The sequence below is a fragment of the Balaenoptera borealis genome, assembly GCF_965194805.1.
Source record: "Balaenoptera borealis genome assembly, chromosome: 13".
Classification (NCBI taxonomy): Eukaryota; Metazoa; Chordata; class Mammalia; order Artiodactyla; family Balaenopteridae; genus Balaenoptera; species Balaenoptera borealis.
In genome coordinates, this window is record NC_138870.1 from 59,338,605 (window position 1) to 59,365,059 (window position 26,455).

The 26,455-nt window shown below is 38.6% G+C and overlaps 1 protein-coding gene and 1 pseudogene across 2 annotated transcripts in view; one reads left to right on the top strand and one right to left on the bottom strand.

The window, feature by feature from the left end:
* KCNMB4 (potassium calcium-activated channel subfamily M regulatory beta subunit 4) overlaps positions 1-26,455 on the top strand; it is a 68,909-nt gene that overhangs the window by 6,630 nt on the left and 35,824 nt on the right. The window contains exon 2 of the mRNA XM_082351700.1: positions 21,053-21,180. Within this exon, the coding sequence (XP_082207826.1) occupies positions 21,053-21,180 (128 nt within the window). The remainder of the gene's footprint in view (positions 1-21,052; positions 21,181-26,455) is intronic.
* On the bottom strand, positions 634-17,299 carry LOC309609783 (hypoxanthine-guanine phosphoribosyltransferase pseudogene; annotated as a pseudogene). The gene has a single exon. The product of its transcript is annotated as a hypoxanthine-guanine phosphoribosyltransferase pseudogene (transcript).

Sequence of the window (26,455 nt, forward strand, 5' to 3'; positions counted from 1 at the left end):
CTCTGACCTTCAGAATTGTAAGATAATACATTTGTGTTGTTTTGAGCCACTAAATTTATGCTATAGCAGCAATAGGAAACTAATACAGAAGTCAAGGAAGGCTTTTGAGTAGGTGACTAATATGATAAGATATTTGAAAACTTGGTCAGATAATATCCACTTATATTATAGCTCTTTAGAAACAATCTAATCTGCAGGCTGCTAGGATTTTCCTGTCTGAGATTACTTATCATAATCCTTCCCTGACATCCATTTGTGGATGCTTTTACGAAGATCTCAATTATTTGTAAGAACTCCCAAAATTATGTATCTCAAACTCTAATCAGAAACTTTTTACTTTTATAAGAGAGATTTGTGATGTTACAATATATTTCAGTTAAAGTTTGGAGGAAAAATGCATATATTTTATCACAAACTTGCCTCAGAATCATAAAGATTTTTTTAGTTGTCAATTTTGTTTATCTAAAATGTTTTTGGTACTCATTTATGAAGGAAGATGTCAAGTTTTATTTACCTTGGGTTTAAAATTTTTTTTCGCGTCTTTAGCAGAATTTCCTATTGAGTTCCTAGATAAACAGTATATTTATATTACAATTATCATAAATATTCACAGTAAAATACTGAACAGAATGGTTGTTTTTTTTTTTTTAAGAAATTCACGTTCTTTTATTTATTTATTTATTTATTTATGACTGTGTTGAGTCTTCGTTTCTGTGCAAGGGCTTTCTCTAGTTGTGGCAAGTGGGGACCACTCTTCATCGCGGTGCGCGGGCCTCTCACCATCGCGGCCTCTCTTGTTGCGGAGCACAGTCTCCAGACGCGCAGGCTCAGTAGCTGTGGCTCACGGGCCCAGTTGCTCCGCGGCATGTGGGATCTTCCCAGACCAGGGCTCGAACCCGTGTCCCCTGCATTGGCAGGCAGATTCTCAACCACTGCGCCACCAGGGAAGCCCCAGAATGGTTTTTAATATTACATATGTTTCTTACTAGTCCTCATGCTGTGCCTTTGGTATTCTCTAGGTCACATAAATCAATGTGTAAAAATTTGTACTTTTGAGTTTTAGTAATACCCTCTTTTCTTTTAAAATAAACACTGTTATAAAATTGAAAACTGGAATTCCCTGGTGGTCCAGTGGTTAGGACTCGGTGCTTCCACTGCAGGAGGCACAGTTTCAATCCTTGGTCGGGGAACTAAGATCCCACAAGCCATGTGGCATGGCCAAAAGAAAAGGTGGAGGGAACTATGTGCTTATTAAATTATTTAAATTTATGATCATTTTTGTAAATAAACTAATCAAGCAAACTTGTTTCATGTATTTGCTTGGTTGAGTAGCAGAATCCAGCAGATTGGGTCACTAGAAGTTCTCTGTATACCGAAGCACATGTGAAGAAATATCCATTCATCTAAATTCTTCTGTGCCATTCATCTAACTGATGCAGTAGACCAAATGGACTTTGAAACCTTATCCAATGTCCAATTTACTAGTTATAATCTAACAATATTGCAGCAGCATATATTGATGTTGTATCTCATTAGCAGAAATTAAATCCTAGAAAATTACATTCTAAATCCTAGGAGTTTAATCCAGTTTTTCCTGTGTAATAAATATATTTATACAATTGTCTTTATCGACACAACTTTATTTTAAAATAGTTCTTAAGAATGGAAAACCAGACAATAATACTGCTTAGTGAGAGTAAGATCTATTCTGATTATAATTACCTGTTTCCTCTGTTACAAGGAGAGAAATGGCAAAAGAAAATCATCTTTATCTCTCTAACACCAGCTTCTATTCTGGAATCTTTTGTTTCTATCAATGGTATCATTATTCTCTGGTATTAATACTTTTTCAATTTTCACTGCCACTATCCTGGTCAAAGATATTATCATTTGCTTTGATTATTATAGTATCTCTTCACTAATCTCCTTATATCTAGTCAATTTCTTCCTCCAAACCAATAGTTCTCAAAGTGTGAGCAGTGGATGAGAAGCATCAGCATCATCTGTGAACTTGTTAGAAATGCACATTCTCAAGTCCCATCCTAGACCCACTGAATCAGAAATTTCACCCTAATTTCTGATTTAGTGGTTCTGTGTTGAATTCAAGAATTTATACAGTAAAAAAGTATATAACTACCAAGCTAATAAGTGGGGAAAATGAAATAATATAAAGCAAGCCATTTAAAAGAATGCAATAAAAGAGAGTAAAAAGAATGTAGACAGGTAGAATAAATTTTTTTTAAAAAAGATAGATTTAAACCCAAATTTATAATTATATTAAATATAAATGGACTAGCTTCCAATTAAAAGGTAGAGATCATAGACTGGAAAACATACGCCATACAAACATCAACCCCCAAAAAAATGAAGAAAGAAAAGCTGGAGTACTTGTATTATATGAAATACAGTAGACTTTGAAGCAAAAAAATGTTACTAGAGATAAAAAGGGACATTTCATAATTATAAAAGTTAATTCAACAAAATATAACAATTCTATATTGGGAAGTGCCTAAAAATATAACCTTGAAATACATAAAAACAAAAAAATTAAAGCAGAAATATATAGAAATATCTCAAGGGAGAAATATACAAGTCTATCATGATGAGAGATTTTTAACACACCTCTGTTTGTAACTGATAAACAATCAGACAAAAGCAATATCAATACACATCCAGCAGATTTGAATAACATGTTTAACAACTGACCCAATTGACATATGTAAAATAGTATATCCAGTAGCAGCAGAGTGCACATCATTTCAAGTGCCCACATAACATTTCCCCAAACCGATCACATTCTGGGCCATAAAGAAAGCCTTAACAAATTTCATAGCAGTGAAATAATAAAGATTATATCCTCAGTGAAATTAAGCTAGAAATGATTAAATTTTACTGAGAGACAGAGAAGATGTGGGAAATTCATCAGGGAAAGAGTGACCTTATGAATAAATGATGCTTGAGCAATTAGCTCTACGTAAAAAGGAAATAAAATGTGATACATACTTCACACCCATAACAACAAATTCCAAATGGAATAAAACCTAAATGTGAAAAGAAAACTATAAAATTTTCAGTAGTTGGAATAGGAAAATATCTTTATGACATAGGCCTAAGAAATATTTTCTCAAATAAGGCTTAAAGAACAAATCATAAAAGGAAAGGATTGATACATTTGAATATGTTAAAACGATAATTTCCATATGACTAAAATTATTGTAAACAAAGTAAAAATGTAAGCCACAGACTAGTAGAAGATAATGGTAAAACAAGTAATCAACAAAGGACTATCCAGCATTTATGAAAATGTCTACAAATCGTTAAGAAAATGACATATGACATAATGGGAAAATCAGTGAAGGTTATGTACAGTCAATTCATGAAAAAACTCAAATGGTCAATAAATGTGAAACAATGCTGTATTCCAGTAATCTCAGGGAAATTCAAGTGACAATAATGGAATACCGTTTCACACCCATCAGATTGGCAAAACTTAATGTTTCATAAGACCAGATGTTGGTGAGGTTTTGAGAAAATGTTAAATCCTACTGATTGCTGGAAAATTGGTTCAACCACTCAGAAAAATAATCAAACATATCAATAGTATGTGTAACTGAAGTTGTGCATACCTGACAACCACTGTGACAATCAAGTGAAGTGACAACAAGTTCACTTCAAGGAGTTTACCCTAAAAAAACTGTAACACATATTCAAGGAAGTATATATGAGGATTTTCACTGCAGAACTGTTTGTAGTAGTGAAAAAGTAGAAACAATCTAATTGAATTTATTAGGATATTGGATGGGGTACTTTATTTATTTTTCTTTTAAAGAGACAGCCTTTATTTTAAGGATTTTTACATTGAAGACTTCAAAAAGTGGTAGGTTTTTAGAACTTATTGACCTGCATTTAAAAGGAACTGTTGACAGAGTTTCACCGGAAATAATCTGAACAAGCGGGAAAATACAGTTAATACTACTGAAACCTACTAAAATAATTCCAGGACATATGGTTTATCCGACATAATGATACCTCTAAATACTGCCATTGATATGAAACTGACTGCTTCTTACTTTTCTAAACACACAGTGGTATAATTAACAATATTCAATCACTTCTGTTCTTTCCTGAATATATAAAAATTAAAATACCAATTAAAAAACTAATATATTCTTCTCTTTAAATGTTTCTTACAGATACAATTTCAATACTTTCATTCAATAGTGGTGTGGTTTAAGAGATTTTTCATTCACCAGTCAAACAATCCACCCAAAGGGAACTGATAGTCTGTAGGTTCATAGTGCAAATAAAGAGTTTGGGAATGCAGCAACTGACTTTTCTAAAATACAAAATGGATAAAATTCTTAGAAGATACATTCAATAAGCTCTACTAAGTAGCTGGCCACAAAACTAGAACATGTGATAATCTTCCTGGTGAATTCAGTGGGACTCCAGATGTTTCCAAACTCAACTTGAACTCTCATCTTCAGCTTTGTGTTTTGCTTTTCCAGTTTCACTAATGACAGAAACATGATCCAAATCCCTGAAGTATTCATTATAGTCAAGGGCATATCCTACAACAAACTTGTCTGGAATTTCAAGTCTAACAAAGCCTGGTCTATATCCAGCACTTCGAGGGGTCCTTTTCACCAGCAAGCTTGCAACCTTGACCGTCTTTGGATTATGCTGCTTGACCAAGGAAAGCAAGGTTTGCATTGTTTTGCCAGTGTCAATTTTATCTTCAACAATCAAGACATTCTTTCCAGTTAAAGTTGAGGGATCATCTCCACCAATTACTTTTATGTCACCTGTTGACTGGTAATTACAGTAGCTCTTCAGTCTGATAAAATCTACAGTTATAGGTATAGATCTATCACTATTTCTGCTCAGTGCTTTGATGTAATCCAGCAGGTCAGCAAAGAATTTATAGCCCCCCCTTGAGCACACAGAGTACCACGATGTGATGGCCTTCCATCTCCTTCATCACATCTTGAGCCAGCCATTTGGTCCTGTCCATAATTAGTCCATGAGGAGTAAACACCTTTTCCAAATCCTCAGCATAATGATTAGGTCTACAACATAAATCTAGGTCATAACCTGGTGCATCATCACTAATCACGAAGCTGGGGCTGCGAGTCACCATAACGGAGCCAGCTGGCTCAGGCTGACGGCAGTCTGCTATTTTTTTAAATTAATTTTTATTGGAGTATAGTTGATTTACAATGTTGTGTTAGTTTCTGCTGTACAGCAAAGTGTGGGCTACTTTAATAGGAACCTCATAACAGTAACCTAAACAAAGGAACTACTAGATTTTTTTCTTTTGTAAATGTATGAGCTTGTAAGCAGTCTGTGGGGCTGTGCCATTCTGATCTGGAAGGTCATTCAAACACCCAGTTTCTTACTGTCTTCTTGCTTTACCGTCCCTTAACATGGTTTTCCTAACTTTATCACGTCTGTCTGCCTTTTAGACAGTGAGAACAGTGAAAGATAAAAATAAAAGGCAGGCAGCTTCCTTTAAAATATATATATATATTTCAAATATTGTAATATTTGCCCTTTTAACGTGTACAGGTTTTTGGTGTATTCACAAAGTTGTGCAACCATCATTGCTAATTCCAGAATATTTCCATTCCTCCCAAAAGAAATCTCATGCACATTACTACACACTCCCAATTCCTCCAGCTTGGTCATGGTATATAATCCTTTTTATATGTTCCAAGATTTGGTTTGCTAGCACTTTGTTGAAGATTTTTGCATCTGTATTCATAAGGTATATTGTTGTGTAGTTTCCTTTTGATATCTTTGTCTGCTTTTGGTATCATAGTAACAGAATGAGCTGGGATGTATTACCTCCTCTTCATTTTTTGGCAGAAGAGTTCATGATTTTGCACCATGGTCAAGTGGGATTTATTTTAGGAATGCAAGGTTGGTTAAACATAATAAAATCAATGTAATACAACATATTAATAGCATAAATGACAAAAATCACATGCATGTATATGCAGGAAAAACGTTTGACAAAATCCTTCCTTGACTTAAAAAATCAACAAATTAGGGATAGAAGGGAACTTCGTCAACCTGATAAAGGGAAACTATGAAAAACCCACGACTAATGATGAGAGACTTATGATGAGAGATCATAATGATGAGAGACTGAAAGTTTTCCCCCTAAGATCAGGAACAAGACAAGGATGTCCATACCTGCCACTCGCGTTCGACATTGTACTGTAGGTTTTAGTCAGGACAGTTAGGCAAGAAAAAGAAACAAAAGACAGCCAGATTGGAAAGGAAGAAATAAAAGTATCTCTATTCACAAATCACATGATCTTGTATATAGAAACTCCTGGAGAATCCCCTAAAAAAAAAAAAAAAAGCTACTGGACCTAGTAAATTCAGCAAGATTGCAGGATACAAAGTCAGTATACAAAACTCAATTATATTTTTGTACACTAGCAATGAACAATCCACAAGTAAAATTAAGAACACAATTCTATTTACAGTAGCATCAAAATAATCAAATACTTAGGAATACATTTGACAAATTTAACAAAAGAATGTAAGACTTGTACCCTGAAAACTACAAAACACTATTGAAAGAAATTAAAGAAAAACTAAATAAAGATATCCTTTGTTCAGAGATTGGAAGACTGAATATTGTAATGATGGCAACACTCCCCAAATTGATCTATAGATTCATTACAATTCCTATCAAAAACTCAGCTGGATTTTCTTTGTCAGAAATTGACCAGCTAATCCTGAAATTCAGATGAAAGTGCAAGGGACCCAGGATAACCAAAACAATCTTGAAAAAGGAGAACAAAATTGGAAGACTCACACTTTCCAATTTTAAAACTTACTAGAAAGCTATAGTAATCAAGACTGTGTGGTACTGGCATAAGGAATAGATTCCAAATCTATGGAATAGAGTTGAGAGTCCAGAAATAAATGTATACATTTATAAGTAATTGATTTTGACAAGGGTGTCAAGAGCATTCAACAGAAAAAAAAAGTCTTTTTAACCAATGGTGCTGGAACAACTGTTCATACACATGCAAAGGAGTGAAGTTGGACTTCTACTTCACACCATATACAAAAATTAATTCAAATTGATGAGAGACCTAAATATAAGAGCTAAAACTATAAAGCTCTTAGAAGAGAGCATAGGTGTAAATCTTTATGCCTTTGAATTAGGCACAGTTTCTTAACATGACACAAAAAGCACAAGCAATCAAAGGAAAAATAGATAATTGGACATAATCAAAATTTTAAAATATTTGTGCTTTGAAGAATACCATCAAGAAAGTGAAAAGACAAACACAGATACATTGTTGGTAAGAATGTAAAAGATTTGCAGCTGCTTTGGAAAACAGTTGACTGTTCCTCAGAAAGTTAAACAGAATTACGTATGACCCAGCAACTCCATTCCTAGGTATATACCCAAAAGAAATGAAAACACATGTCCACACAAAAACTTGTACACGTCTATTTGTAGTAGCATTATTCATAATAGCCAAAATGTGGAAATAAATCAAATGTCCATCAACTGGCGAATGGACAAATAAAATGTGCTATATCCATGCAAGGAATTTTATTTGGCTATAAAAAGGAATGAAGTGTTGATACATGCTACAACATGATTGAAAACGTGCTAAGTGTGAGAAGTCAGCCACAGAAGATCACGTATTATACAATTCCATTTACATGAAATGTCTAGAGTAGGGAAATCTATAGGATGATTGGGAATGATAGCTAAAGCGTACGTATATGGTGTTTTCTTGGGGTGATAAAAACATTCTAAAATTGATTGTGGCGGTGGTACACCCCTGTGAATCCACTTAAAAACATTGAATTATACACTTTAGAGGGGTGAATTGAATGGCATGTCAGTTATATTTCAGTAAATCTCTTACCAAAAAATAATGTTGATGGGAGATTTACTTTGCAAATTTGGCATTTCAAATAACTTGTAAAGAGGTTAAAACTTCCCTACTATTTGGAAAAATATGCACTTTAAAATATTAATTTTCCAAATAAAATTTATTTGCAAAATACTCAAAAATTATTTAGAAAATATTTAGTTAAAATAAAATTATAATTTTGATGGAATACATTTTTAATGTACAAAAATAAACTATGAAAGTACTAAAAATATAGATGAATATTTACATAATTTGGGAAGTGGGCAAAGCCTTTCTAAGGCTAACGAGCAAAAATCATAAAAGAATACACTCATTTATTTAATGACATAGTAAGAAAAAACTTAACATATTTTTTAAAAAACATTAAAATTGAAAGAAAAATGACAAATTTGGGAGAATAATTGCACCATGGTAGAGCAATAATTCAAAACTCATTATGTGAAGCTGTCTTAGCAATAGATGATCATCCCTTCAGTATAAGACTAAGTGTGATGGTTAATTTTCTGTGTCAATTTGACTGGAGCTAAGGGATGCCCAGATAGCTGGTAAAACATTATTTCTGTAATGAGAGAAATCCCAGAAATGTTACTTTAAAATAAATGCTCTGTGGAGCACACAGGGAACGACTAGAGAATACAACTGAGAGGATCAGTGTGTTGAAGATGAAGCTACCTACTTGAGAGAACCATAGAGCGTTGTATACCCACCTCACCCATACCAATTTACGTTGCCACAATATTGAAGGAATGGAAAGCCTCTTCTACGGTTCGTGTTCCAGGGACCATCTTAGGTTTCACTAATTGTGTTCAGGGCAGAGCTGCACACATAGCAGAGCTTTAGAAGCTGCCTGGTATAGTGGGAAAGGCTGCGGTGTTGAAATCGAGATACCTACACCTGAATCTAGGTGTGCACCTCTGGGCCAATCATTCAACCTTTTTTTTTAAACAATCCCTCAATTTTCTTTTTCTTTTTTTTTTAAATTTATTTATTTTATTTTTGGCTGCATTGGGTCTTCGTTGCTGCAAGCGGGCTTTCTCTAGTTGCAGCGAGCAGGGGCTACTCTTCACTGCGATGCGCAGGCTTCTCATTGCGGTGGCTTCTCTTGTTGTGGAGCACGGGCTCTAGGCGCACGGGCTTCAGTAGTTGTGGCACGCGGGCTCAGTAGTTGTGGCTCGCGGGCTCTAGAGCACAGGCTCAGTAGTTGTGCGTGGGCTTAGTTGCTCTGCGGCATGTGGGATCTTCCTGGACCAGGGCTCAAACCCGTGTCCCCTGCATTGGCAGGCAGATTCCCAACCACTGCGCCACCAGGGAAGCCCCCAATCACTCAACCTCTTGATCCTCAGTTTCTTCACAGACTGAGGATTATTGATAATATAGGTTATAGATAATATATGGATAAATATGATCCAAGAAGGTATAATTGATTAATACTTGTGGAATAAATAAACCTTGGCATTTGCATTTGTAAATAATTACTGAGGCATCAAGTAGGGAAAATTTCACAGACAAGGCAAGAGTTTAGGGACTTTGTCACAAACTTTGTAATATCGAGACAACAGCTTAGTTTCTGGTATCTCAATATTTCCAACTCTCCATTCCTTAATCTTCATAGCTGGTAGGAAAATATCTACTTGTACAAATCTTCTACAGGTTGCATTATTTTAAAATATCTGTAGAATCATTAATTCAACAGATGTTTATGGAGGACCTGCATGTGGCAGGCACTATTCTAGGTTCTGGGGATGCAGTGGTAAAAGAAATCCCTGCTGGGTTGGAGCTTACTTTCTGTGCAGTTGTCGGAGGGCTTTACACAGTACTGGGGGTGGGTGGGTGTGTGTGTGTGAGGATGTGCATGCACTTACTGCTTAGTTCCGAGGTGGCATCCACCTCCTCCATCCATTGAGCTTTCTTTCTCCCATGCCCATGTGAAGTACTGAATGTCTGTTTTCTTCTGGTTGATGTCAAGCACCTTGCCCTTCAGTGTTTTTCAACAGATACTTATTTGATTTTGCAGAGCCGCTAGGTGGAAAATTAACAACACAAATTTATGGCATTAAAATTTTGCAGAGCTTCAAAATTTCCATCGGAAGGAGTTCCCTGGTGGCCTAGTGGTTAGGATTCCGGACTTTCGCTGCCATGGCCCTGGTTCAATCCCCGGTCAGGGAGCTGAGATTGAGATCCCACAAGCCGAGCAGCACGGCAAAAAATTAAAAAAAATAATTTCCCATTGGAGATTTATTGAGCATGTTCAGGGAATGCAGAATTTTTTTTCAGAAAGATAAGTTCAGATATGAATACTCAGCAAGTTTAGTTACCAAAGACATGCTCTCCAAAAACACAAAATTAGAAACAAGAATGAGGGAATAACCGTAAATATAGGAAAAGTTAAAATAATTTCAAGTGAATACTTTGATCAAATACAATGCCAGTAAATTTGAAACCATAGGATGATATGGTAATTCTCTAGGATAATACAAACTTCCAAACTAAAACAATCTAATAGTGATTAAAAAAAAAAAGTAGACGAATTACCATAGAGGAAATGGAGAAAGTTCTCAATAGAACTACTATTGGGACTCCTCTGTCCCAATCCCTTTTGGCATCCAGAAACAACCGTATTTAACTATTTTTGTTTTCTGTTTTTCCTAGTATTTACCTCCATGTTTCTAAACAGTAAGCTCTGTGATGTATATATTTTATTTTTTTGTTTTTTGTTTTTATTGGAGTATAGTTGCTTTACACTGCTGTGTCAGTTTGATATATATGTTTTAGACACAATTGCCTGCCTATGATTGAATCTGAGGATTTAGCTTTCTTACACCATCCCATTCCATCTCATTTTTCCTCCCTTCATCCTTTAAATATCATAATTTTTGGCTAAATTAGCACTGAATGCTTAACTTATTTTAACTATGTATTGTTCGTTTTTATTGCAACTTTTTATGTTCTTTGAGCTGATAATCATCCCCTTATAATATTTTCTTACTTCCTTGTATACCTTTCTCTTACTTTAACAAAATTCTCCCACAGAATTGTAAAACTCCTTTGCATACTGTTTTTCATATACTTATTCATAACACGTAACTATTTCATTCTACTTTTTTCTCTTTTAAAAAAAACTTTCCTGGCATAACTTTTCTGAACTCCTTCAGCCTACTGCCCCAAACCGAACTTTCAGCTTAGGTTGCACCTTAGGTCTGCTCTGTCTCTCCTCTGTTAGGTACTCTGTTTCCTTGACCCCATGCCTTCCTCTTTATACCTTTGCTTTGGTGGAGTACATCCTCAAGTAGCTTCCTGAGAAAGGGTGCATGGGAAGTATACCTTTTGGATCTTATGTATTGTTCAGAGTTCTGTTTCTGAGGCTTTAACATACTCTAATCTGTTTACTCAAAGTGCAATTTATTATTTGTTATCTAGTGCCCATAAATCAGTGTAGGTCTATACCTTCAACATCATGCCTTTCAAGAGAAATAAGCAATCAGAAGTTCTGCTCAAAGTTATGCTCAAACTGAGCTCAAATTTTTTCATCCATCGAAACTGGTCATAGGCTTCAGGTACTCCCTAGCACACTGCAGAGTACTCCTGGAGGTATGTATGTCTTGGTATGAGAAAAACAAGCCCACATTAACAACTGCACATTAGGACAAGTTGGGGAAAGCCGCAGTACAAAAGAGAAGGTGCATTGGGAATGCGAGCCATTTTCTTGTGAATCTTATTTGCCTGCAGGACCTGCTTTAGCCCTGAAAACCCCACCTATATGTCTCAGCGGGTCAAATAGCCCAGTATACAATGGATAACATGCTGACTGGGTGTCCCATGTTCAGGCATTCAGTAACAAACCAAGAGTTTCTCAAAAGGAGGATAGTGATTTGTCAAAGAAAGCATGAGTTTGATTTGTGCTATCAGAGCTCTCTACAGGCTCCATCTATCCCTCCAATCTGAAACAGACCCCTTGGATACCGTTGGAGGCCCTGGGCCACAGAAGTCAATCAAGAGAGCTTTCTGTAGCCTGGAGTGCCTGGAGCGGGTTCTCCTGCTCTGGCTGCCACTGAAAGCTGGCAGGTAAATGGGTTACTCAGTAAGGGGTCAGAGGAACAATCCCAAATGTGGGTAAATGTTTCCTCCAAAGTATAAAGGATCCATCAAGCATTGTGCCTCTTTTTTAGTTTTAAGGAATGAAAGGTACAGCAATCTGTCTTTCACTTTGAAGGGGATATCCAGAAATTCCCTGTGCCACGAGACCCCCAGAAGCATCACTGAAATAACAGGCTGCTGCATTTCCCACCCTCTGGCACACCTGTACTTTACCAAGGAATCTAAGGCAGTTTGTACTCCCTGATTTCTGATCAGCATGATCTCATCAATGTACAGACAGTATGATGTTCTGTGGGAGGGCGACGGGTCAAGGTCCCTGCACACTAGAGCATGACGTCCAGAGAGAGTTGAGGTAGACCTGAGTAAGACAGTAGAGTCTACACTGTCTCTGCCAGATAAAAGCAAACTCTCTCTGGTGCTCTCTGTCAAGGATGGAGAAGATAGCATTTGCCAGGTCAGTCACCATAGAATAGGCTCTGGAGGTAAGTTTAATTGCTCCAATAAAGAGACTGTATCTGAAACAGCAGCTGAAAGTAGAGTTACCACTGATTCATTTAACAATAGAATAGAACAGTCATTCTCCAAGACTTGTATGTCTTCTTCAAGAGCCAAATAGGCAAGTTAAACATTAATGTGGTAGGAATCCCCACTCCTGTAATCTCTGTGACTTCCCTAGGGATGCAGTAGTGGTTTACTATTTGGGGAGGAAGGAGGTAGTTTCAGTCATCCACCATAATAGCCTTATCTCCATGGGTAAAGGAAGTCAAGGTAGAAATTACGACCAGTGTGAAGCATGTATATTGCATTTATACATTTAGAATATCAACCACAGGAGAGTTCATGGACTCACTGGACCCTTTTTTTTTTAAATTTATTTATTTAATGTATTTATTTTTGGCTGCGTTGGGACTTCATTGCTGCGTGTGGGCTTTCTCTAGTTGTGAGCGGGGGCTACTCTTCATTGCGGTGCGCGGGCTTCTCACTGCGGTGGCTTCTCTTGTTGCAGAGCACGGGCTCTAGACGTGCGGGCGTCAGTAGTTGTGGCACACAGGCTCAGTAGTTGTGGCTCATGGGCTCTGGAGCGCAGGCTCAGTAGTTGTGGCGCATGGGCTTAGTTGCTCCACGGCATGTGGGATCTTCCCGGACCAGAGATTGAACCTGTGTCCCCTGCATTGGCAGGCGGATTCTTAACCACTGCGCCACCAGGGAAGCCCCACTGGACCCACTGTGACATCAACTTAGGTCAAAACTCCATTTTCCCCGACCCCATGAGCTCACATTCTGAGCACAGTCATACTTAGTGTCCCCAGGGATTAGGGTTAGCACAGAGCCAGTGTCCAATAATACTCTAAATGGCTGCCCTTTCCCCACTGCACAGCTACTCTTGTAAATGTTTGCATGTTCTCTTGGGAAAGGGTAGGAGAAGATTTTTAGTAGGCATTACTTGAGGTGCTGCCACAGGTCTTTTTCAAGGATAAGCAGCCTCTCCTTCATTCAAGGAGCTTTAGGTCTGGGGACTGGGTAAGGAGTCCTGTCTTAACATCATGGTGACTCATTGGACTCCACTTCATCAAACCTCAGGTTTTTTCCAGTATGTAGATCAAGGAGAACCTTAAAGGTTTTCCACATTTTTAGTCCTATGGGTCCTATGATCTCTTAGTCACTGTCAAAAATTATCATTGATGGATGAAATCATTTTTATTATGCTCACAAATTCTGTGGGTCATAAGTACAAACAGGGCACAATGGGGACAGTTTATCTCTGCCCTGTGATGTCTGAGATCCTTGTAGAATACTCGAAGGCTGGAGGCTAGAATCATCTGAAGGCTCATTTACTCTCATATCAGAGAGTTGATGTTGGCTGTTGACTGTGGGGCCTTGGTTCCTCTCCACACAGGCCTTTCCATGTGATCTCTCTGCATGGGCTACTTTGGGCTTCCTTACAGCATAGTGTCAGAATTCCAAGGGCACGCATTCCCAAGAGAGAGATTCAAGCAGAAGCTATGTCCTCTTTTCTGATTTAGCCTTAGAAGTCACATAGCATCACATTCTCTGTAATCACAGGCTCATCCATGTTCTAGGGAAGGGAAACCCACACCCCTGAATAGAGGAGTGTCACTGTCACATTGTAAGAGCATGTAAAATAGGATGGATATTGGTGCAGCCATCTTTGGAAAATACATTCTGCCACAAATAGGAAGCATCAGTTTTTCATCACCCCCATCTATCAATCCTGGTTCTAGGGACTTATGGACAGGGCTTGTTGGTTTCATTCATGCAGAAATGATGTTGTAATATTTCATTAAAAATATATGTATATACACATATACACACATTATGAGCCTATCTGAAGGCATGCATGAGCATTTAAGATGTTTTGTTTTATTTCTGTGTTCTGTGTGGTCGTAAGAGGATTGGCCATCTCCTCAAGGATTTTAAATTATCATCATAAGCCATTGAACAAATTTTTACATGTACTGCCATGCTTAATAACTATTGAGCTTCTTCCAGATTAAAACCTCTAGTTTTGGTCTGACTTCTATTTAGATTCGACCTCTATTTTTGGCAAAGACACTGTATTTTTATTTTCCAGCTCTAGAGCTGAACGAACTGTTTTCTCTTGAAAGTGGAATGTTGTTCCAAACTTTTCTCAGTTTTAATAATATCACCAACTTTAGCAGTCTACTTGAATCCGGAAGTTAAATGAATAATGTTACATTACAAAAGTGCAGATGTAATACCAACACATAGTAATACATTCTAACTAAAGGAGCGTTGGGGGTGGGTGGGAATACTCTGCTGGAGGTATTGAGCAGTTTTTCACAGGAGCATGCAAGGACAGAGGAACAATTCTGCATGAGTAGTAGTTCAGATAATTTGGGCATTTTCCAATGCCGTCTCCCATGCCACTCTCCTTCAAGCACATTAGATGATTCAGTCTTTCTGGAACATCCATCACATTCCATTTCTTCTTCTTGGACTGTCACCTTCCCAACCCATTCTCTGAGAAGCAAACTCCTGTTCAGCCTTAAAGACACAATCGTGTCACCTCTTTTGTGAAGCCTTCTCTTATTTCACCCCTCCCCTCCCGAAGCCAAAATGTTCGCTTCCTCTTTTGCAATCACAAAGCACTTCGTGCATATGCTACTATTACTGCACTACATGCTCCTGGGAGGGGAGGAAGAAGAGGGGTTGGGAGTAACATCTAATCTTTGTATCCTGTACTCAGCAATCGAGAATGCTTTATTGGGGCTTCCCTGGTGGCGCAGTGGTTAAGAATCCACCTGCCAATGCAGGGGACATGGGTTCGAGCCCTGGTCCGGGAAGATCCCACATGCCGTGGAGCAGCTAAGCCCGTGCGCCACAACTACTGAGCCTGCACTCTAGAGCCCACGAGCCACAACTACTGAGCCCACGTGACACAACTACTGAAGCCCGCACGCCTAGAGCCCGTGCTCCGCAACAAGAGAAGCCACCGCAATGAGAAGCCCGCGAACTGCAACGAAGAGTAGACCCTGCTCACCGCAACTAGAGAAAGCCCACGGACAGCAACAAAGACCCATTACACAGCCAAAAATAAATAAATAAATAAATGCAGATTCCTAGTCCTACCGAATCAGTCTCAGGAGGGTGGGTCTTTTTGACACAGTCAGTGGTTTGTGGACCATACTTTGATGAACACTGTTCTGGGCTGGGCACCTCTCTGTACCTGCCCAGCCTGCTCTCTCTGAAGAGCTAATTTAGCATCTCCTATTCTTAGTTAGCCTTACTTTTCACATTTTCTAAGCCATGTATTTGACCTCCAAATTCTTCCATAAGAGTATTTCCATTTAGCTTTCAGATATGGGTGTACATTCTGGAACCACCTGCTCTAGAATTTTTTAGCCGACATATAATTTCATGTTTGTTCAGTTAACCTACATTCATAAGGAATGCATGTGTGTGTGTGCACACATGCATGTTTGCACACAATTAATGAAGTCATGAGGCATGTGAAATAGTGTGTGGTTTATAAATGATTCAGTTATACTTTTTATTCCACAGTGCTTTTCTTTTTTTTCTTTTTCTTTTTCTTTCTTTTTGGCTGTACGGCTTGCAGGATCTTAGTTCCCCAACCAGGGATTAAACCCGGGCCCCGGCTGTGAAAGTGCCAAATCCTAACCACTAGACCACCAGGGAACTCCCCTTTTTTCTTTTTCATTTTTAGTGCTTTTCTGATTATATGTTTATATTGTCAGAAATGTCATTAATATTATAAATCATAGCTGACACAGGGATGTCTTACAGGATTTCAGAAAATGGAGGATTATGGTATAAAATATAATCAAACCTGTGTTCCAGTAGATAATGTTTTAAGAATTCATTTTCTAACCAATAATTTACTTTGGAAAGTATCGAATCCACTAAACCCATTCCAGTATTATATCTTTCAGTACTACCCTCCCTAACCAAGTCAAGTCAAGAAAGAAACTGGAACCAAAAAGTTTCTTCATTTCTCTTTCTTAGGTAATGCCTATCATAGAACCCGGCCCCCAGTGTTTAAATAGACCACGTGTCTTGTGCAATGGTTTTTTTAAATGACTCAGTAAAGGAAGAAAGTGAATTTTGCCTACTCTGCCAACATGATTGAAATGCAATCCTCAAGACACATCACAAAGAACCCACTCAAGAAGTATTCTATTAAAATGTAAATTCATTGTGGTAGGCTGAAAAAGAATACTGTTACAAATCTTGATAAACCCTAAAATGAGATAATGGAAAATAAGTGATAATACATACGTAATCAAATATTCCACATCAAGTGATGATAGTTTTTCCCTTAATAAACTCACTGGAAGTCTTTATGTTAATATACTCAGAATAGCCCACTGGATCCCATCAACTTCCTTCATGAATGCAAAAGTCAAATTTTCTTTCTAAAAGGTAGGCACTAAACAAATATATTTTTTCACATGCTTCTTTTTCTCCTGACTTTTTAAAGAAAGTGATTTCATGCAAGTTTAGGCAGCAAATGACACAGCCTCTAGTGAAGGTTATTTGGGCGATAATGATAATAGAAGTTGGGAAATGCTGCCTTTGCAAATGAAAAAAAAGAAAGGTCAGAACTGTATGAAAAAGTTTCTCCAAGGGAATGCTCATTGTCCTCCATGACCAAACACATTGTGTCTATAAATGCACCGAAGTGAAATTACATCGGTGGCACCAAAAACCAACCCTGAAGCCAAATTGAGACAGAAGGGAACAAGCAAGGACTTACAATGCATTTCTCTGGGAGTATATTGGAAAAACAAAGGTCTGCAGGGCTTCCCAGGTGGCGCAGTGGTTGAGAGTCTGCCTGCCAAGGCAGGGGACACGGGTTCGAGCCCTGGTCTGGGAAGATCCCACATGCCACGGAGCAACTGGGCCCGTGAGCCACAATTACTGAGCCTGCGCGTCTGGAGCTTGTGCTCCGCAGCAGGAGAGGCCGCGATAGTGAGAGGCCCGCGCACCGCGATGAAGATGAAGAGTGGCCCCCACTTGCCGTAACTGGAGAAAGCCCTCGCACAGAAACAAAGACCCAACACAGCCATAAATAAATAAATTAATTATTTAAAAAAAAAAAAAAAAAAGACAAAGGTCTGCAACAGATGGCCTCAGCCCACCAGTCCTCAGGAAAACTACACCCATTCCATTCCCAAAGAAACGTTATACTATTTCTCCAAGAGAGGGGTGCAGAAGTCGGGACATCTCCCTTACCTCCAAATCAGGGGGCTCTAAAGAGAGAAAACTGGGACGCCCTAAAGGGAGGTAGTGTGGTGCAGTGGTTAAGAATCCTCTGCAGTTGGAATCCCAGCTATTCCATTTGCCATTGTAACCTAAGGAAAGTTTCTTAAACCCCTCTGTCCCTCAGTTTCCTCATCTGTAAAAAGGGGGTGATTATAATATTTGCTCATTTGAATTAAATGAGATTTGGATTAATGAGATGCTTGACATATAGTGAATAAATGTTAGCCACATGATGATAGTAATGATGATGATGATGATGATTATATGACATACATTGTTATTTTTGCCCCTCCCCCAAAGGAGAGAGATTCATGAAGGAGCATTTTGGTGCATGGAAAACCATCAGACTTGAACAACCTAGAAAAGAAGGTCTCTATTGACTGATTTTCGAATTCTTTTTTCTAGAACACTGCTTTGAATTCTCATTTATAGCTTTTTTTAAAAAAAATTCTAACAATCTACACTGATCCACTAAATAAAATTGAGAAGGAATCTAGGGAGAATCTGAGTTAGGCTTCACAGAAATTTTAAAGACCGACTAAATGGACAATCATGGTATAACAAAATAAACAGTAATGATTTTTAAGAGCCTAAAGTTTAGCCTTTTAACAATTTTCCTTTCAAAACGATGTGAGCTTTAGAAGTTGCTGGAGTATTGTAAGCTCATTATTTAATCTATGATACTCTTTGGAAAGAATGCAGTCCATGGAAAAAATACTTGAATTTTGATCACAGGTTATTTTCCCCAACGTGAAAGAGTACTTTGCTTCCAAAAATCCATCCATACCAGCTCAAAGTTTCCTAAAGGCAGGAAACATTTCTTTTATCCCACATAAAATCACAACATACCTAATACAAAACTTTACAAACTCAGTGAAAGTTTTTGTTTGACTTTTTCAGAAACACGTAGGTGTGATTCTCCTGGTCAGATCATAGAGTGTCATTCAGTAGAAACGTTTCTTTTAAATCCATTTCTTCCTTCCACCCCCACCAAAACTGAATAGTAAAGAATTCAGGCTGAGTTAACTTGCAAAATTGTAAAATCTGCTTTAATTACATTTGGTTATTCGTTGTTATTCCCTAAAATGTCTAGTATACCTCTTGTGTTGAGTATGCCCATTGCAAAAAAGAGCTCTGATGAATTTTTTGGGTTTCATACCTCACGGCTTCTGCCTCCAAATCTAGAAATTTCTCCGTTCTACGAAGAACACAGTCATTTGGTGCCTACTCTCACTTTACAAACTAGTTGACCATGATATAGAAAAAGAATTTTTAACAGAAGGAAAGGAAATGTCCAGCACATTATAGGAAATAAACAATAGGAAAACCAGAGGCCCCTTATGAACATTTTCCTAATGCACAATACAGGTCCCCAGGTAAAGACCTGCCACACTCGTCCTTCTTGCTGGCTGGAATGGTGGTTTCATCAAGCTTCCCAGCCATCTCCCCAGTGGGCAGGATCTCTTTTGGGAAAAACACTGCAATGGTGTTTGTAGTCCTGCCTTCTGCTGGGTCCTTTCTTGCTTGTATCTCCAAGAAGAGAATCATAGAGATGTAGAGATCGAAATTATTTTGGAGATTTAACAGATTAGAAAAAATGAAATCCAGAAAAAGAAAGTGATTTACTCAAGTCTAAACATGTAACAAAAAATAGGACTGGAGCCCTATCTAATGGTCTCCATTGCTTCTAAGCCCAACTATTGCTTTGAAGAACTCAGAATTCATAATTTCACAAAACTTTTTAGCTTTATACTATTGTTATTAGTAGAAGTGAAACTATATATGCAGAAGATAAATGTGCAGTGATTCAAGCATTGAGACGATATTTGCATAACATGTGAATTTGTTACATATAACAAAAATAAGCAAATTTACTAAAATTTAAAATGTTTATATATTTTTTTAAATGTTTAACCACTGTGAAAATAGCTTCATCATCTTGAATAAGATGTATCTAAGTGTGTTATTATTAATTAATTTTACCAACATTTTTGAAACTTCACTGTTATCAGGTATAGTCCTAAGTTTAAAGACAGAAGAGAAAAAAATAGCCCTTGTCCCAACTTGCCAACAAATTGGAGAGGCTGACATAAAACAGACAAGTATGATACTGTGTGATTCCATGTGGCAGATTTGGGAGCAAGTCTTTCTGTACGTCTGCATCCCAGGCTCAAGTGAGGACGAGGACAGGGCAGGGACCTCATGGAGAGCTTTATACATCGTACTAAAAAGTTTGTATTTTACCAGAAAATAGTGATAAGGCATTGACAAATTATATGCTATAAAATAATGCAACTCAAATTATACTCTAGAGCTAATGGATTTTTTCCTGCTCCTTAATACTGAACACCTTTGTAAAAACATCTGAGAGTAAAATGTGATGAATCACCAGACTCTAGTTCCAGCTGTAGAGCTGACAGAAATCTCAGTATCCTCATCTGTAGGATGGGGATCAGTATAGGATTGTTGTAGGAAGTACAGGAAGTCAGGCCTGTTAAGCACTTATTACAATGTCTTGCCTAGTAAACACTCAACAACTGTAAGCTGACATCATCTTCATCTTGATCATCATCATGATAAAAGACTGAAATGGAGAAAATGGATTAGAATGCTAAGGGTTAATTTTAACATCTAAGGTTAAGAGCAATTTTCTAATTCTGCTGAGTCTATATTGCTTAGAGTAATAAAGTCCCTTCTGAGAGAACTACTTTGTCAGAGACATGGCTAGAAAAGGGCATCAGTTAGCAAAATGCATTGATCATATACTTTAGAGGAACTTTTCTGTTGATTTTGTTGTCCAAGAAAATGTAAGAAAAGAAAACTGGAGTTTCAGCAGTTGAGAGCAGTATCTGAGGAGAGCTATGTGCTTGATTTGTTAGTTAAAAGTGGAAGAAGAAAATATCATGGTTTATTAGAGATTGGGGATAAAAATTAAGTTTTGTGTTACCTCCCTTTGTTGATTGGCAGGCCCTCAAAGACAGAGTATAACGCTTTAAATTCACTAATAAATTGTAACTAATTGTTTATAAAGTATCTTTATACTGTAATGACTGAAAGTTATTTTTGGCTGTATTTTTGTTATCGGAATACTTTCTGTAATTGCGCCAAATTCAAAACTTGAAATATAGTTTTGGAATTTCAGTTTGGTTAAATTAAAAATTAAGTACGTCAGAATTAGAATTACCATCAGCATAATGCCATCTGTCTATTAAAAAGGACTATATTTCAATATTCTATAGAATAATAGGTTTACTTTCTGTGTTCTGTTTTGTTAGTGCTCCTATATCCCTCCCTGTAAGAGAGAAAATCAGAAGAACTTGGAAAGTGTCATGAATTGGCAACAGTACTGGAAAGATGAGATTGGTTCCCAGCCATTTACTTGCTATTTTAATCAATTTCAAAGGTAAGCCAATATTTACATGTGCATATTAAAGTTGTTTGTAGCCTCTGTAGTTTATTATATTAGTAAATCATAGAGTGGGCTCATTTGGCAAAATATACAACGTGGAGATAGTCTCAACTCTTTCTAACATGTAGTTAGGGAAGCCCCTTCTTATTCTACAGGTTGGGTAGCATGTAAAGAATCTGCCAGCCAAAAAAAAGAGAGAACCTGTATCATAGAGTCTACCCTCTGGATACACTAAGAAAGTGCCTTTAGGTAAGAACATTGTATACTAGGAATGTTCCCTGAGAATTATAGATCAATGCACACAAACTGAACAATGTGCAGATTTATCAGCATTTTGGGCTACATCAAATCTTATCTTTCTTTTTCCTTTCTGTTCTGACCAAGTATCCATAAAATGAGTTCACACCATTATAACTTTACTTGTCTTAGAGAGAACTCAAGTTATGCCATATAGCAATGAATACTTCAGTTCCCAACCAGATTAACCATAGTAATTTGTTCATCAAACATTTATTGCGTATTGAGTATTCCCAACTCCTTGCTGTACATCTCCACTTGGGTGTTCCAAAGTTAGGTCAGACTTTCTCTTCCTCCCATAGTTCCCTCTCTTAGTGAATGGCACTATCGTCGCCTCGTTTACAGAGTCCAGAAACTTTGAGTAATTCTTAACTCATTTTCTCCTTTACACTCTATAACCTATATTCACCATCCTGTTGATTTTACCCCTATATTAACTCTTCTCTGCCTTCCCTCTGCCACTGTTTTATTTCAGATTCATATTATTTCTCAGCCCTATTAACACAATAGTCTTCTAACCAGTCCTTCTACCTCTGCCCTGCACCCACCTCCAAGACATTCTCCACGTTGCTGCCAAGGAGATCTTTCTAAAACATGAGTCTAATCAGGTTACTCCTCATAGTTTTCAGAGTAAAGTCCAAACATCTTGGCATGGCCTATGTATCGGGTATCTGTTGTTGTGTAACAAGCCACCCCAAATCTAGTGGCCTACTGCGACGGTGATTTACTATTTCTTAGATCCTGTGGGTTGGCTGGGAAGTTCATCTGCTGGTTCTTCACATGATGGCTGGACTATCTGCATGGTCCTCGATGGCATGGACCTTCCCTCACATGCCCAGCACTTGGTGCTGGCTCAGCTGAGGCACCTCCGTTCTCCACCTGGCATCTCATCTGCCAGCAGGCTAGATTGCCTTCCTTCCAATATGGCAGCCTCAGGACAGCGTATAAAGAGAGCCAGGCCTTGGCTCTGGAACTCACGTCACATCCCTTTTGATATGTTCTATTGGTCGAAGCAAATCATGAAGCCAGCCAGATTCATGGGGTATTGAAATAGACTCTGCTTCTTGATAGAAGAAGTGGCAACGGTTTTGTGGCCATATTTAATCTAGTTCACAGCATACAGGCCTCCTCAAGTTCTCGCCCCAGACTCCCTCCTCTCCAGCTTCATCTCCATACTCATATTATTTGCAATAGCCATTCTGAACTATAGGAAGTTCCAAGAATATCTTATACTTTTATATCCATCCCTATTTATTTGCTTCTCCTGCTTCTTGACTGCCTTGCTGAAGACTCTCCTCTGATTATCACCTTCTCCGGACTGCTTTCCTTGATCTTCAAGTCTGGTTTATTTGTATATCAGTTAGGATACCATCTGCTGCAGGTCAACAGAAAACTGACTCAAAATAGCATAAACAATTAGGAAATTTATTATTTCACACATCCAAAAATGCACAGGTGGACCAATAGTAGGATAGTTTGATACAATGACTTGACAGTGTCATCAAGAATGCTGCTCCTTTCTAGATCTCAGTTTTACGTTCTGGTGGCTCCCCTCATGGATACAGTATGGTTGCTGTGGTTCCAGATGTCACAGCCAGGCACAGCAGTGTCCAAAGGCAGAAAGAAACCTATCTCTTCTGGTATATTTTTCTTAAGATTAGGAAACCTTTTCCCAACTTCCCACAGCCAGCCTCCCCTCAGGTGTCCTTGCCTACACCTAAACCAATCACAAGAAAGACCAGTTAGAATCTACCTCTGAGATGGGGATAAGGCAATGTCTCCTAAATCATGTGGAGGAAGGTTGTACGGAAGGGGGCAGAATTTGTGGAACAACCAAAAGTGCCAGCTATAAGGTATATCTCCCATGTTGTGTATAGAGCTCTTTCTCAGAGGTTTGCAATCCTCACTATCGTAACTATACCAGAAGAGCTTTTAAAAAAACGCATCACAGACCAATTAAATTAGAATTTTTGGTGGTTGAACCTAGGCATTAGCATTCTTTTAAACTGATTAAAAAATTGGTTCCAGGGATTCTAATATACGACCAGGATCGAGAGCCACTGCTCTATCCTCTCACCTGTCACCCTCTACTGGAATTGTTTGTATGCCGATCTTCCCAACCAGACTGTCTACTGGTTAATGGTGTGGGCTATATCTTCTTTGGCTTTGGATCCCTAGCACTTCGCACAGTGCCTGGTTCTCAGTTTAAAAATGTTTGGTGAATGAATGTATCAATGAATGCAATGTGTCAGAATAATAAGGCAGGTTCTTTGCTTCCAAGGAATTAGACTTTATTGGGGGAAACAGATGCTTATGCAAATATAAGTATGACTTTATCAGCTAGAAATGAAAGGGAGGAAGACCTTGAAGATAGGGTGGCTGCGATAAAGAAACCAAGCTTGACAATGTAAGGTACATTAGGTAATAGGTTATGTAATAAGGAGTGGTGAATCTGTAAGCTGGAAAGGTAGCTTGGGGTTAGATTTCTAAAGGGTCAAAAATGCCAAACTAAGGAGATGGTCTTTGTCATATGGGCAATGAAAATTTGTGAAAAGTTTTTTTTTTTTTTTTTTTTTGAACCAAAGACTGACATGAGTAGATCTCTGATTTAGAAAGTAATTGGTGTGAGAGTTGAATGTGTATTGGAGAGGAGAGATGGGCTAAAGGCAGGAGCTCCAACTCAGAGATGGGAGGAAGTAAGGAGAGTACTGAGTGAAAAACATAACATTTTGAGTGGATACCATGGGCCAACCTTTGTGAATAACATTTTGGTTAGATCACCAAATTTCTTATAACAGTTCTAAATTCTGAAACCAAGACACTTGACAAGTGAGAAAACTGAGTCTTAAAGACTCCATCTGAAGTCTTTAAGTGAAAAAACCCAGAATCCAGCTAGTCTGATTCCCAAAGCTCCTTCTATTAACCATCTTCTTGTCCCGTTAAAGCAGTTTGAGGGCCTAGACGAGAGTAGAGGTAATGGAAGTAGCTCACGGAGGGGTACATCAGAAAGACATTTGGAGTTACAATCACCAGAACTTGATGACCACGTGATGAGGAAAAGGGAGGTACCACATTTGACTGAGTGTGAGGAGAGTCTAGCTCTGAGTGTTGAATTTGAGGGTCTCGTAAGATATCCAAAAGAAAGAGGTAGAAGTACAAGCTTTTAGTTCAGGAGCAAGAGGTCAGGGTCAGTGTTATACGAATCTGGGAATCACTGGCACACAAGCTGTAGCTGAGCAAGGAGAAAGAATGCATAATGTATACTGGAGTGAGGAGAGAAATGTTGAGAGAATCGTGGGATCCTCTGTGTTGACGGTATGAGGGGAAGAGATGGAGAAAGAGTGGCCAGATGTTGAGAGGAAAGTGAAAAGACTTGGAAGGGGGAGTGTTTTAAGGGGAAAGCTGTAATCAAGACAGACTACTGAGAAGTCATCAGCTGTGGCAATTAGGAGCGTGTGAGTGATCTTTGTGAACACGGTTTAGGTACTGTCTTAAAGCACAGGGTTTGAAATCATTTTGTATTAGCCTGAGGTGAGACTGTGAAGGCTTTACGAAGTGCAGGCTCCTTTTTCAAGAAGTTTGCCGTGACTGGAAAAAGAATTTGGGGGAGGAGATGAGTAACTGAGAGGGAAACAGGAATGGATACAGAGAAATGAGACAGGTATGGACTAAAACTGCTGAGGAAGAAGGAAACATTGACTACAGAGAGTAAATAAGGCAAAAAGGGAACACGCCCTGAAGAAAACAAGATAAGATGAAATAAAAAGGTTAACTGGGGACGTGTTTTTCTGTGAGGTGGGAGCACAGCAACAGGAAATGGGCACCAGCAGTCCGGACAGTTTGATGCTGAACCCACCACTGTCTGAACCAGGTGAGCCTTTACGCTTCCAAGCGCTGGACCAGAAGCTGGTTTCCGAGCATCCACGACCTTAGCTTGCGGGTGGAAGCAGACAGGTGCCCCCTCCCACGGGCTGTCCTGCCCAGCTGCTGGTCATCTTCTTAACTTCCCCTCACTCGCCACTCAGGCACCGAGTTTTCTAAAGGCTGGCAACCCCATTTGGCCTCCTCTTAGGGCGTGAACTCTGGCTTACCTTCAGAGCCCAACCAAGCAGGACCATTCCCTGGAATAGTGAGAACTCTCTGCAAAGAGCTCACCCTGCATGATGCATCAATTGTATTAACTTTAGTAGCAGCACTTTGAAGCCCACCGTTCCTCCTTCAGAACGGATACCCATTCCTTATCCATCATCTGGCGGTCCCATTTTCAGACTGTCGGGGTGTAGATAGAAGTGGGGGTGGCCTGTCACAACTCAGAAGCACTCAAGACATAATTTTTAAGTGACTTTGGGAAAACAGAACTTTGGAGTTTTGGCTCTTTTACTGTGACATTTGCAAGAGGAAACAAGAATGCTGGTTGTAGGTGTGAAAAATGGCAGCTCCTTGGTGCCATCTACTCTTAGTACACTTTTTACTACTGCTAAATATGAAATAAAAATAGACTTACTGTAGAGACTCCCAGATGCTCTTGATCAGATGAACTTTATATTTAAAGTAACCTTTAGATTTCACTCAAATTCGGGAAATTAGGGAGAAGAGGTACCAAGAAGTTTCCATTTTCAAGAAAAGGGTGTTATTTTAAAAATCTAAGACAAAGATGATTGAAGTCTTAGCTTTCCATTGTTGAAGGCTTATCTAGGTGAGATGTACTCAGGAATAGAATCTGCGGCGGCCAGAGCAGCCGCCAGCAGCCATGCCTGCCATGGCAGGACAGTCCCTATGCAGTCGCCCCCTCCTTCTGCACCCAAGAAGGACAAGGAGCACCAAGGAGGTGCTGCTGGGGTGACTTCACGCCCAGGGCTCAGTGGGAGCTGTCCCAGGCTGCCTCCATTCATGATCTTCCTCTACACCCTTTCAGCTCGTTGTCTCCTTCAACCTCAAGGCTCACAATCTCCATACAATGTGTAGATTTTTA